Genomic DNA, 13757 nt, shown 5'->3' on the forward strand with positions numbered 1-13757 from the left:
AGACGATATCATAAAGCCCTGGGAGTAGCCAGATAGCCTGGAACCTGCCTGGTAAGAACACAGGACTTGAGTAAGACTCGAGGTTCATTTAAACCGAACGCATCACGTTCGTCACACCTCGGACGTCAGCCAGAGAAGATACACATGTGCTGTTGTTGTGACAGTGTCGANCTTGACTCTACTGTGCTGCAGAGAAGCAACTTGACTCAAGCTCTAAGACTTGAAATCGAGTAGACCTAGAGAAGAAGCTTGACCCTACTGTGCTGCAGAGAGGCGACTTGAAATCAAATAGACCTAGAGAAGAAGCTTGACTCTACTGTGCTGCAGAGAAGCAACTTGACTCTAAGACTTGAAATCGAATAGATCTAGAGAAGAAACTTGACTCTACTGTGCTGCAGNTGATGCTAGTAACGGAATCACTTATTCGCCTTTCCAGTCTGACATACCTGTCCTGTAGTGTTGACACACTCTCTGCCAATCTAATGACGATGTCGACAAACATATGCGTATGCGAACCATCGAGGAATAATATTGATTCGAAGTAACCTGGTCGCCATCTTGTCGCACGGAATTGTGGGATCGCGCACCTCTTGTCCTCGAGTCTCTCAACTTATTTATCAAACCCGTACGTTTCCTGTTGGCACTGAACGGTACTGTCAATATTGTCAATTCCTCTCGGAAACGAGCTACCGGATCGTACGGAACAACTGTAGAATTCCTACTTTTAGACCCCATGTCTTCAAACTATTGTCGATAGGCCTAAATATTAACGCTATAAATAGCCTAAGGTGTAGGTTGGCAAGGTCGAATGCACGTACAATGTCAAGTTCACACCGTAATGACGAATCACGGCGAAGTTGTAAGGTGGTATTATTCGTACAACAGTAAACAATCAGTAGGCTGCCTTGCTCCCAGTGTGTACAGTAGCGTAGCCACACCTCAAGTCCAAAAATCACGCAGAAAGTAAACAAACGTTTCTCCTCATACTGATTCACGTTTACAACGTAACAAACTGGCGAAAGTTAAATCATACGGCGATGACTGTCACTGAGTAATCGTGGTGTAGTTTAAGATAAATCCATAGTGTAGTAAACACTTGAAAAGTCGAAGAATACGCGAAAAGCAAACACACCAACACCCGCCGTAAATCAATAATGAGGGGCACTGACAATACCACATACCCTCTAGGGGTTAATGCTGATTGGTTAACACTCCCCTAATTTGCATAAAAACATAAACATGAAAAACCTAGATACAAGAATATTACAACACGTAAACAAGGAAATTAACTTAAGTAAATTCACACATATATATCAAAACGTTCCACTGTAGAAAAAACAACCTATGATATATATAAGCAAGGGAGCAATAAAANTAATGAGGGGCACTGACAATACCACATACCCTCTAGGGGTTAATGCTGATTGGTTAACACTCCCCTAATTTGCATAAAAACATAAACATGAAAAACCTAGATACAAGAATATTACAACACGTAAACAAGGAAATTAACTTAAGTAAATTCACACATATATATCAAAACGTTCCACTGTAGAAAAAACAACCTATGATATATATAAGCAAGAGAGCAATAAAAGTTGTATATAAACTATAATTTAACACACATGTCAAATTATCATGTAGAAATGCTATGATATATGTTTTAGTTGTTAAGCTGTCATTCTCTATATATTGCATTTATTAGAATTCATTCAATTTGTTGTTTGTACACTGACAAATTCCACTCAAGTTTTTCATATACTGTAAAACACAAAATGTTCGTGGGTACATTCCTTCGTGGTTTGAAGCCTTTTATATCGTTTCCTGGCACAGACTTTCGTGGATATCCTATATTAACAAACAGTAGACACGTATATCATTCAAATTTGTTGTATTTATTTTCATGTTTCAATAGCAACCACGAAAACCATGAATGTTTATATACAAAGAACATTTCATGTTATACAGTATACAGTAACCTCCCTTTAATTTGGTTTTGATTATAACTAGCAGGATTGCGTCAGTGTTTTCCATTGACCATGTGCAGTCATGTAGCTCAGACATTTGTTTTGATGCTACTTTCGATTACAGCTTGGCAAGATGGAAGTGGACATTTTTCAAATGCTCGAGCACAATCCTCACAGCAAATGAAATGTCCACATGGTAGGAAAACAACAGCTCTCTCCTTTTTCTCACAATCTCGACACTGCTGTTGTTTCTTCATAGCTGCATTCTCCTCCAGTATCCTCAATTCTACTGAAAATGGAAGGTTACAAATATTTCATTAAATGAACGATTTCCATAACCAAATCTTGGAATGCATCATAAGATAACCCTTTTGAATGAACTGGTGATAGCAGATTTTAGCAGAACGCACAAGGGGAGACTGAAATATAACACAGTCTACACAACGAAAGTAACAAAATTGTAGTTCAAGGTGAATGGAATCATGACAAAATTCCTGTTTCAAAAGTGTGCAGCATGCTTAAATCTTAAATGCCTAAAAGAGAAGAAAACCCTAATAACATGTATGTATACTATAAAACAGTGAACATAATTCATTTTACCCTAATCCCTGTGTCATCCTGTTTGACCATCAAACAAGAGGCCCATAGGGCATGTATCGCTTACCTGGATAAAAAGGTAAGCATGGAACATTATTCTTATTACATAAAACAACTATTTTCAAATGAAATATTGGCTCTGTCTATCAGCAACACCCGTCACTCCATTAGATCCCTTCTTTCTGTCCCCATGAATTGGGGAGGATTTTAAACATCGATCTCAATTTCCCCTATTGGGGCTGCCCCTCTGCCCCCTTTAAAGCGACCCTCTATTTGTACAAAATTGTGACCCCTTTGTCCAAGGGTGCTTTACACAAAATTTGGTTAAAATTCCTCCAAATAAACTGAAGGAAAAGAATTTTAAACCTTTATTACTATGGACCCTTCCCCTTTGCTCCCTGCGGGACCACACTTTCTGTTAAAACAAATTCAGTCCCCCTTGCCAAATGAATTCTCTGGACAAAATATGGTTAAAATAACTTCAATCATACTGAATGAAAAGTATTTCAAAGATTTACCCAGGTTTCCCCTTTTTTTGCCCCACCCCTCTGCCCCCAAGGGGGCCATACCCTCCGTTTATACAAAATTGAGTCTCCTTTACCCAAGGATGCTCTAGACCAAATTTGGTTAAAATCTCTCGTGGTACAAGAGGAAAAGGATTTTAAAAATCTACCCCAAATTCCCCTATTGGGCCCCACCGCTTTGCACCCAGAAGAGCCATACCCTTTGTTTATACATTTATACAAAATTGAGTCTCCTTTACCCAAGGATGCTCGATCTTGACCAAATCTGGTTAAAATCTCTCATGGTACAAGAGGAAAAGGATTTTAAAAATCTACCTCAAATTCCCCTATTGGGCCCCACCGCTTTGCACCCAGAAGAGTCATACCCTTTGTTTATACAAAATTTAGTCCCATTTGCCCATGGATGCTCCAGGAAAAATATGGATGAAATCCATCCAATGGTATAGAAAAAGAAGGATTTTAAAGATTAAATCCTTGATTTCCCCTATTGGGCCCAACCACACTGCACCAAGAAGGGGCTACACCCTTCATTTATACAAACTTATTCCCCTTTGCCCATGGATGCACCAAAACAAATTTGGATTTGGATTCTCCAATGGTACAGAGAAAGAAGGATTTTGAAGACCTAAACCTCAAATTTCCCTATTGGGCCTCACCCCTCTGCACCCAGAAGGGGCCACATCCTCCGTTTATACAAAATTTATTCCCCTTTGCCTATTAGGATGCTCAAGACTAATGCTGGATAAAATCGCTTCTACAATACAGAAGAAGAAGAATTTTGAAGACTTAAACCTCAATTTCCCCTATTTGGCCCTTTCCCTCTGCACTCAGATGGGCGCGGCACACCCTCCATTTGTACAAAATTTAGTCCCAACCAACAAACACTCCAGGACTGACTAAAATGTCAGAGACTGGAGGAGGGCCCACCCTTTCCAGAGATGAACTAACACCAATGGAAGGGGGGGCCAACCTCCCTGGCAACAGGAGAGCCAACACCTGTGCTCTCTAGTCTAGAGCCAGCCAAAGGCTGGATAGTCTTGGCACCTGGCAGGGCCTCTGTCAACGAGGAACCTTCCGAAGGATTCTTCGATGGGGTCGCTGGTACTACCTGAGGAGGACCTATCCTTGTCCTTCCTCCTACCCTGTTTGTTAGACATGGAGGAATCCTTCATGGTTCACAACAACACCATAAACAAATAATTCAGCCTTTATTTGTAAATTAATTAATTTCAATTCACAAAAAACAACATAAACGAAAACGAAAGTGAAAGTAAACACCCACGAAAATCAACAGGGACCAAAACACGTGGCAATGGTACCGACATTTTGTAATGAAAAATTTGGTGAAAAAAGGCAAAAAAGATAGATAAACAACAGCAGGGAAACTGGTATAATAAACGAAGATTGAAAACAAACAATGACACAGGTAACTGACCTTGGAAAACTTGAAACAAATCCAGGGTAATAATAACAGCCATGTGCTTCTTCGAGTTGAAGAAAAGGGGAAGTTGGAGGTGTGCGCGCATCCTACACCTATATGTCCAGTTTGGACACCGGGAAGTTTTTTATTTGCTTGGGGCATTTGAAACTTTTATTTGGGAGTTAAAGAACTGGTAGTTGGAGATCATTTGCATAATAATTGGACCTGGTAAGTTTTGTTTTTGATATAACATTGACCCCTGTGACCTCGAATATGGGTGAAGGTCATTCATTTAAGCAAACTTGGTAGCACATTATACCAGCAAGCTACTGGCTTAATATCATCACCCTAGGCATTTTGGTTATTCAATAGAAGCTGTTAAAAGTTTTAAACATATTTGACCCAAGCAACCTTGAATATGGATGAAGGTCATTCATTTGAATTAAGTTGATAGTGCATGTTTCTGGCCAAATATTATAACCCTGGTCCTTTTGGTTATTCAGACGAAGTAGATTTCCACATTTTTTACCCAAGTGACCGTGAATATGGGAAAAGGTCATTCATTTGAACAAACTTGATAGTCCTTCCTCCCAGCATGCTAGTGGCCAAATATCATCACCCTGGTCATTTTGGTAATTCAGAAGAAGTTGTTTAAAGGATGTACAAGACAATTGACCCCTGTGACCTTGAATATGGGTGAAGGTCATTTATTTGAACAAACCTGGTAGCACTTAATGTCTGCATGCTTCTGGCCAAATATCATCACCCTGAAACTTTTGGTTATTCAGCAGAAGTTGTTTTAAGGTTTTATAAGACAAGAGGCCCGATGGGCCGTATCACTCACCTGGTATTAATCTCACACTTGTAATCTTAAAAGTGGACTAAAATACAGCTACAGGCAAAATACCAGTGTTTAATTCAAAGATTTAAATACATGATCCATGATGTGACCTTGAATGTCGATCAAGGACATAAAGTTGAACAGACTCTATAGCCTTTCATCCCAGCATGCTTCTGGCCAAATATCATTACCCTTGACCGTTAAGTTATTCAAAAAAAGTTATTTGAATATAGCCTAAGGTCCTTCATTTGAACAAACATGGAAACCCTTCATCCCAGCAAGCTACTGGCCAAATATCATCACTCTGTTCCTTTTTGTTATAAAGAAATTGTTGAATGATTGTAATTTATTCGACCCCTGTGACCTTGAAAATAGGTGAAGGTCATTCATTTGTACAAGCTTTAATTGGGAGTCTTTCATCACAGCATCGTACTGGCCAAATATCAACACCCTAGGCCTCTTGTTTATTCAGAAAAAGTCATTTAAAGGTTTTAAACATATTTGACCCCTGTGACCTTGAATACAAGTCGAGGTCATTAATTTGAACAAGCTTCGTAGCCCTTCATCACAGCATGGTACTGGCCAAATATTAACACCCTATGCCTCTTGTTTATTCGGAAAAAAAATAATTTAAAGGTTTTAAACATATTTGACCCCTGTGACCTTGAATATAAGTCAAAGTCATTCATTTGAACAACTGGCCAAATATTATCACCCTAGGCTACTTGGTTATTCTCATTAAAAGTTTTTAGCATATTTGACCCCTGTTACCTTGAAAATGGGCAAAAGTCATTCATATGAACCGATTTGGTAGTTCTTCATACCAGCATGCTACTGGCCAAATATCATCATCCTAGGCCTTTGGTTACTGAGAAGAAGTTGTTTTAAGTAAAAAAGTTTGACGCCGGACATATGCCACTCGCTGCACCATGGCTTACGCTCACTTGCTCTTTGGTCAACAGACAACAGTGTATGGAGTGCGATGATCCAACACTGTCTGGAAAAAACTTTTACCTTCTCTATCGTCTCTCGAGGCTTGGCCCTGAGGAGGATCAGCCAACAAGCACCTGACTTTTTCTGTCTCAAGAAAGGAGGAACTGTCAATCCCATCAAGGATACCCTTTATCCTCAGTCTTATGTCTGCAACATACAAAGTATACAATTCACAGAATCTGAGACAAAGTCAGTCATTAGGAAAGAATAATCAATGTCTTGAACCTGCTTTTTCTGCAAACTTTGCCACAACCCTTGCCCTATGGAATATTTTCTATAGTCAATATACAGAACTACGACTACACTATGACTACACTAAATACTTCTCTCTTACCTTCTATAGTTGTTCTTCACTAAGCCATTAAGTAAACATGCAAAGTGTTTATTAAATACATCATGATGTCAACATACAACTTAGGAACATTTGTATTGGTTAATGTAAAAGTCATGACCTTAGTACAACTACTTAAGATGTCGAAATTCTCTTTGATTTCACAAGCTGTAAATAGTTTTTCTGACAAAATATGAACATTATGATAGAAAGGTCCCATTACTTATTTTGAGCTTACATGGTTATCTTACTCCTGTTAATGATAGTAAAATCTCTATTAAGAGACCATCCTTAGAGAATCTAAAAACTGGTCTCTTAATGGAGGTGGTCTCTAAAATAAGTTTAAACCACAAAAACATCACTACAAAAGACAACATTAAAAGCAATTTCTTAACACAGGAAATCTTTTAATTCGCTTGGTCTTAACTTAATATAGGTTAAACTCAAATCAAAATAAAATCACAACAAAATCTTTTCAACAGATGTATTAGGCACTTAAATCATGTATCGAAAGAGTTCCAAAATACTACAAATGTTCTCCGTGTGATCATGTGTGATATCCCACCACACAATACCATATCTAACCTTTACAAAACTTAATATAGGTTAAACTCAAATCAAAATAAAATCACAACAAAATCTTTTCAACAGGTGTATTAGGCACTTAAATCATGTATCGAAAGAGTTCCAAAATACTACAAATGTTCTCCGTGTGATCATGTGTGATATCCCACCACACAATACCATATCTAACCTTTACAAAACTTAATATAGGTTAAACTCAAATCAAAATAAAATCACAACAAAATCTTTTCAACAGGCAACATTAAAACTGGTCTTTTAACACAGGAAATCTTTTAATTTGCTTGGTCTATTTAAAGAGGTTTAATTTGAAATAAAATCAAATCAAAACAACAACTTTTCACCAGGCAACATTAAAACTGGTCTCTTAACACAGGAAATCTTTTAATTTACTTGGTCTCTTAAAAGAGGTTTAATTCGAAATAAAAACAAATCAAAACAAAAACTTTTCACCAGGCAACATTAAAACTGGTCTCTTACCACAGGTTGTCTGTAAACAGAAGTGGGTGCATGACTGTATTCGATTACTTTAAAAAGAAACAGGTTGAACCTCATGTCTTAAAATTTTTCAAATACAAACTCTAAGATAACTAATAACCATATTCACTAGAAAACCTCTTACAAATGTATTAGGCACTTAAATCATGTATCGAAAGAGTTCCAAAATACTACAAATGTTCTCCGTGTGATCATGTGTGATATCCCACCACACAATACCATATCTAACCTTTACAAAACTTACCACTGGTAACCTCGGTTTCTCGGTGATGCCCAGTAGGTTCTGCAAACCGCTTTATCTATAACATGAATGGTAAATTACACATGTATTCCTTTTTTCACATTGTAAAGCCGCAGAAACCATTTTTTTGCAAAGCATGTCAAAGATTTTAATGAAGTTAAATTGATCAGAAACAAGAAAGAATTGACTTAGGTTTGTGTTACCATATCTCAAAAGAATTTCTTCAAATTTTGTAGTTTTATTGCTTTGAAGTAAAGAAAATTTTCTACCACAAAAACGATATAAGCTGTCAGAATTTTAAGGATTTTAAATGGAAATTTATGTAAAAAGGAGTGAATTTTGAAAAAAAAGGAAAAGACATAATTTTTTACAAAATGATGTCAAAAAAAAATTATACTGCCATAGATTAGTATTGCATTAATGTATATCAATTTAATAAATGCTGAAATTGTGTAATATAAATTATCTATAAATGATTAAAAATTGACATTTTATGATAAAACCATATACACATAGTAATTGCATGTAAGAGTTATCTTTCTTGAAAAACTTCACATTAGTGAAATAGGTAGCCGGTTTCCTGAAGTACAGAAAAATGGACATATGTGACTCATTGATAAAAAAACAACTGACTTAATGCCTGGATTGCTTTGAAAAACTTTAATATTGAGAGATAACACTGTTCTGTCAATAATAAAGTTAACATACAATATTCATAGCAACCAGAAGGGATTTGTAAAGGGAAGAAACATAGAAGACAGTATTCGTTTAATCCAAGATATTATCGAGTACTCCAATGAAGAAAATATAAGTGGAAGTACTACTTTCTTAGATCAACAAAAGGCATTTGATCGGGTGGAATGGGAATGGGTAGAAATGTGTCTTAAAAAAATTGGATTTGGGAAAGTAATTATAGAATGGATACATATGACATATAAGCAATCATCTAGTCACATCCTTACAAATGGTTTTATTTCAAAGCCATTTAAGTTATCACGTTCCGTAAAACAAGGGTGCCCGATAGCACCGTTGATTTATATCCTGCAAGCTGAACCCATGGCATGTTCTATCAGGAAAAATATAACAATAAAGGAATTGATATTCCGTATAGTAAAGGGGTCAAGGTCAATTAATATGTTTGCCGACGACACACATTTATTTGCTGGTAGGTAATTATAATGAGAAATCTATTCCACTAATCTTTTAAGTTTTAAACCAATACGAAAAGGCATCTGGTGCCAAAATAAATAAGAAAGAAGATGCCAATGGGCCTGCATCGCTCACCTGGTATTAATCTCACACTTGTAATCTTAAAAGTGGACAAAAATACAGCTACAGGCAGAATATCCATGTTTGATTCACAAGAACCTATTAAATGATTTAAACATAAAGCCTGTGTCCTTGAATGTCGAACAAGGACATTAGGTTGAAAGTGGGTCAAGGTCATTCATTTGAACAAACTTGGTAGCCCTTCATCCCAGCATGCAAAAGGCCCAATATCAGTACCCTTGGCTTTTTGGTTATTGAGAAGAAGTCGATTGAAGATTTTAAGACATCTGACCTCAGTGACCTTGATAGTGGGTCAAGGTCATTCATTTGAACAAACTTTGTAGCCCTTTATCCCAGCATGCTACAGGCCCAATATCAGTACCCTGGGACTTTTGGTAATTAAGAGGAAGTTGTTCGAAGACATTTGACCCCTGGGACCTTGAAAGTGGGTCAAGGTCATTCATTTTAACAAATTTGGTAGCCCTTCATCCCAGCAAATTACTGACCAAATATTATTATCCTAGGCTGCTTGGTTATTCAGAAGAAGTTGTTAAAATGTTTTTAACATATTTGACCCCCATGACCTTGAATATAAGTCAAGGTAATTCATTTGAACAAACTTGGTAGTCCTCTATTACAGCATGCTACTGGTCAAAAAGCATCATCCTAGGCCTCTTGGTTATTGAGAAGAAGTTGTTCAAAGGTTTTAAACATATTTCACCCCGGTGACCTTGAATATAGGTAAAGGTCATTCATTTTAACAAAACTTAGTAGCCCTTTATCCTAGCATGTTACTGGCCAAATATCATCACCCTGGACATTTTGATTATTCAGAAGAAGTTGTTTAAAGTTTTTAACATATTTGACCCCTGTGACCTTGAAAATAGGTGAAGGTCATTTATTTGAACAAAATTGTTAGCCCTTCATCCCAGTTTGCTTCTGGCCAAATATCATCACCATAAGCCTTTCAGTTATTAAGAAGAATTCGTTTAAAATAAAATATTGACGCCGTCCGGACGAGGGACGCCGCACCACGGCATAAGCTCACTTGGCCCTTCAGGCCAAGTGAGCTAATAAAAACGATGAAGTAATAGATTAAAGAATAAAATATTGAAAGAACTAATTTTGAATAAGAAATACTATCCCAAATTACAAAATAGCTGGGATGCTGTTTATCAAAATGATGACATAGATTGGGTTAAAATTTGGGATTCTTTAAAATCATCTATAGCCAACAGGAAATGTAACGACTTCCAATGGAAATGCTTACATAATATTATTTCTACGGAGGCAAAATTATTTAAAATGAGACTGTCAAACGGTTTATGTACACTTTGTCATTTAGTTCAGGAAAATCAAATTTATTTATTCTTCAGATGTAATAAAATAACAGAAATTTGGAAGACAGTTGACTCATTGATAAACAAAGCCTTACAGGAAATATCAAATTCAAATCAAATATACCAAATAACTGAGAAAGTTGTAAGGTTAGGAAGCTGTAATTTAAACCAAGAATATAATGCAGTAATCAATTTGTTTGTCTTTACTACAAAGTGGCACATTAGGAAAGAAAAAAAATAAGATAAAATTTGATGATGAATATGAAGTTGCTGACTTCACACAGCATATTTTGAAGTGTGTAAAACAAGAACTAAGGTTTACAATCAATGCAATTGAAAGCGTTAAAAGATATCAACAATTGGGGAATAAGTTACAAGCAATTTTTGCAAATTGAAATTGAAATCAATATAAGAGAAATTGAGTAGAAACAAAGAAAATGAATAAGAGAAAAAATAGACAGGGTGAGGAAGATGAGCGTACAAAATAGAGAGAGTCAGAAAATGAATAGGCTACATGTACTATGTACAGGGATTAGGCCAGGCCCCATCCTGGTATTCCCTATTGTATTCGGGATAATAAACCATAAAATAGAAAAAAAGTTAACATACAATATTCATCACAACTCTATAGACTCATTAGAATATGTGGAAATTGTGATACTGTCTCCCTACATTAGATTTTCAACTAGGGATGTACTTCCTATTTCCGTTTATCAATACACTCATTCGACCTTAAAGGAACATATTATCGCGACCTCATTATTCTGTCTAACTTGGAAGTTTTTGGGAAGCAAGCTGAACATTAATTCCCAAAAGATGCTGAGTAGATTTGCTGGGTATACATCATACATACATATACGAATGACTGTACGTATGTAATATAAACAATATCACAATCCCTTATATGACATTGTAGGTACTATCACTCATCTATTGTAGGGAACACGCCATGATATTGTCACTTGTGCATGGATCCACATGATAAACCTGCCCATGACATCAGACAAAGTACATTTTAATGCATGGCTGTGAACTTAGCTTAGATATAACAAGAGGCCCATGGGCCTTAACGGTCACCTGAGTCCTACAGTATTTATTTTTGTTGTTGAAATATGTACCAATTTGAGTAAAAAATAGTTAAGTATAATGTTAACTTAACTTTGTCAGGACCATGAGCTGATCATTCCTAGACCGATTTTAAATAAGATCGGCCTATTAGAAATTGTTTTTAAGTTTAGAATAGGTATTTACAAAATAGCGGCTGTGGTGGCCATATTGGATTTCTGATTGACCTGAAAAATAACAACACTTTGTCAGGACCATGAGTCGATCATTCCTACCAACTTTCAGTTCAATCGGTCCAGCAGAACTTGACTTTAAGTTTGAAATAGGTTTTCAAAATGGCGGCCGTGGCGGCCATATTGGATTTCTGATCGACCCGAAAAATAACAACACTTTGTCAGGACCATGAGGCGATCATTCCTACCAACTTTCAGTTCAATCGGTCCAGCAGAACTTGACTTTAAGTTTGAAATAGGTTTTCAAAATGGCGGCCGTGGCGGCCATATTGGATTTCTGATCGACCCGAAAAATAACAACACTTTGTCAGGACCATGAGGCGATCATTCCTACCAACTTTCAGTTCAATCGGTCCAGCAGAACTTGACTTTAAGTTTGAAATAGGTTTTCAAAATGGCGGCCGTGGCGGCCATATTGGATTTCTGATCGACCCGAAAAATAACAACACTTTGTCAGGACCATGAGGCGATCATTCCTACCAACTTTCAGTTCAATCGGTCCAGCAGAACTTGACTTTAAGTTTGAAATAGGTTTTCAAAATGGCGGCCGTGGCGGCCATATTGGATTTCTGATCGACCCGAAAAATAACAACACTTTGTCAGGACCATGAGGCGATCATTCCTACCAACTTTCAGTTCAATCGGTCCAGCAGAACTTGACTTTAAGTTTGAAATAGGTTTTCAAAATGGCGGCCGTGGCGGCCATATTGGATTTCTGATCGACCCGAAAAATAACAACACTTTGTCAGGACCATGAGGCGATCATTCCTACCAACTTTCAGTTCAATCGGTCCAGCAGAACTTGACTTTAAGTTTGAAATAGGTTTTCAAAATGGCGGCCGTGGCGGCCATATTGGATTTCTGATCGACCCGAAAAATAACAACACTTTGTCAGGACCATGAGGCGATCATTCCTACCAACTTTCAGTTCAATCGGTCCAGCAGAACTTGACTTTAAGTTTGAAATAGGTTTTCAAAATGGCGGCCGTGGCGGCCATATTGGATTTCTGATCGACCCGAAAAATAACAACACTTTGTCAGGACCATGAGGCGATCATTCCTACCAACTTTCAGTTCAATCGGTCCAGCAGAACTTGACTTTAAGTTTGAAATAGGTTTTCAAAATGGCGGCCGTGGCGGCCATATTGGATTTCTGATCGACCCGAAAAATAACAACACTTTGTCAGGACCATGAGGCGATCATTCCTACCAACTTTCAGTTCAATCGGTCCAGCAGAACTTGACTTTAAGTTTGAAATAGGTTTTCAAAATGGCGGCCGTGGCGGCCATATTGGATTTCTGATCGACCCGAAAAATAACAACACTTTGTCAGGACCATGAGGCGATCATTCCTACCAACTTTCAGTTCAATCGGCCCAGCAGAACTTGACTTTAAGTTTGAAATGTAAAATGTTAACGGACGACGGACGACGACGGACGAAAACGGATAGCAATAGGTCACTTGAGCTAAAGCTCAGGTGACCTAAAAAGGAGATAAAATTTCTAGGATCAGCAGGCAAATCAAGGGTAGATCTGGATACCTGAAACACACACATACACTAATTTTGGCCTTAATTTATCATGACCAATGCCCATGAAGAAAGGGTCACTTTGCTGTAACTTTGAATTGGAAATCTTTGGCAACAGTGTTAATAAAATAATTCTAAAAAATAAACCTTAAATTGTGAAACTTAAATGGAAAGAAATAAAGACAAAAAAAAACAATATCAACAACAGTGTCATAAGTGTAAAATGTGACAGGACCAGATTGGACCTCCCCGCACCATTTGGAATAAAAGTGAAGGGAGGTTATTGAATGCATGAGAAACTAAAAATTAATTATATAAGTGTTTTGC

General features: G+C 37.2%; 1 protein-coding gene across 1 annotated transcript in view; it reads right to left on the minus strand.

Moving 5' to 3' along the window:
• Positions 1-1914: 1914 nt before the first annotated feature.
• LOC110451590 overlaps positions 1915-13757 on the minus strand; it is a 29376-nt gene continuing 17533 nt past the window's right edge. Inside the window, exons 7-9 of the mRNA XM_021499709.1 lie at positions 7998-8052; positions 6364-6489; positions 1915-2256 (exon numbers count right to left, since the gene is read on the minus strand). Of these exons, the coding sequence (XP_021355384.1) occupies positions 2057-2256; positions 6364-6489; positions 7998-8052 (381 nt within the window). The 3' untranslated portion in view covers positions 1915-2056. The remainder of the gene's footprint in view (positions 2257-6363; positions 6490-7997; positions 8053-13757) is intronic.

Source organism: Mizuhopecten yessoensis, unplaced genomic scaffold (genome assembly GCF_002113885.1).
Source record: "Mizuhopecten yessoensis strain PY_sf001 unplaced genomic scaffold, ASM211388v2 scaffold6135_1, whole genome shotgun sequence".
Classification (NCBI taxonomy): Eukaryota; Metazoa; Mollusca; class Bivalvia; order Pectinida; family Pectinidae; genus Mizuhopecten; species Mizuhopecten yessoensis.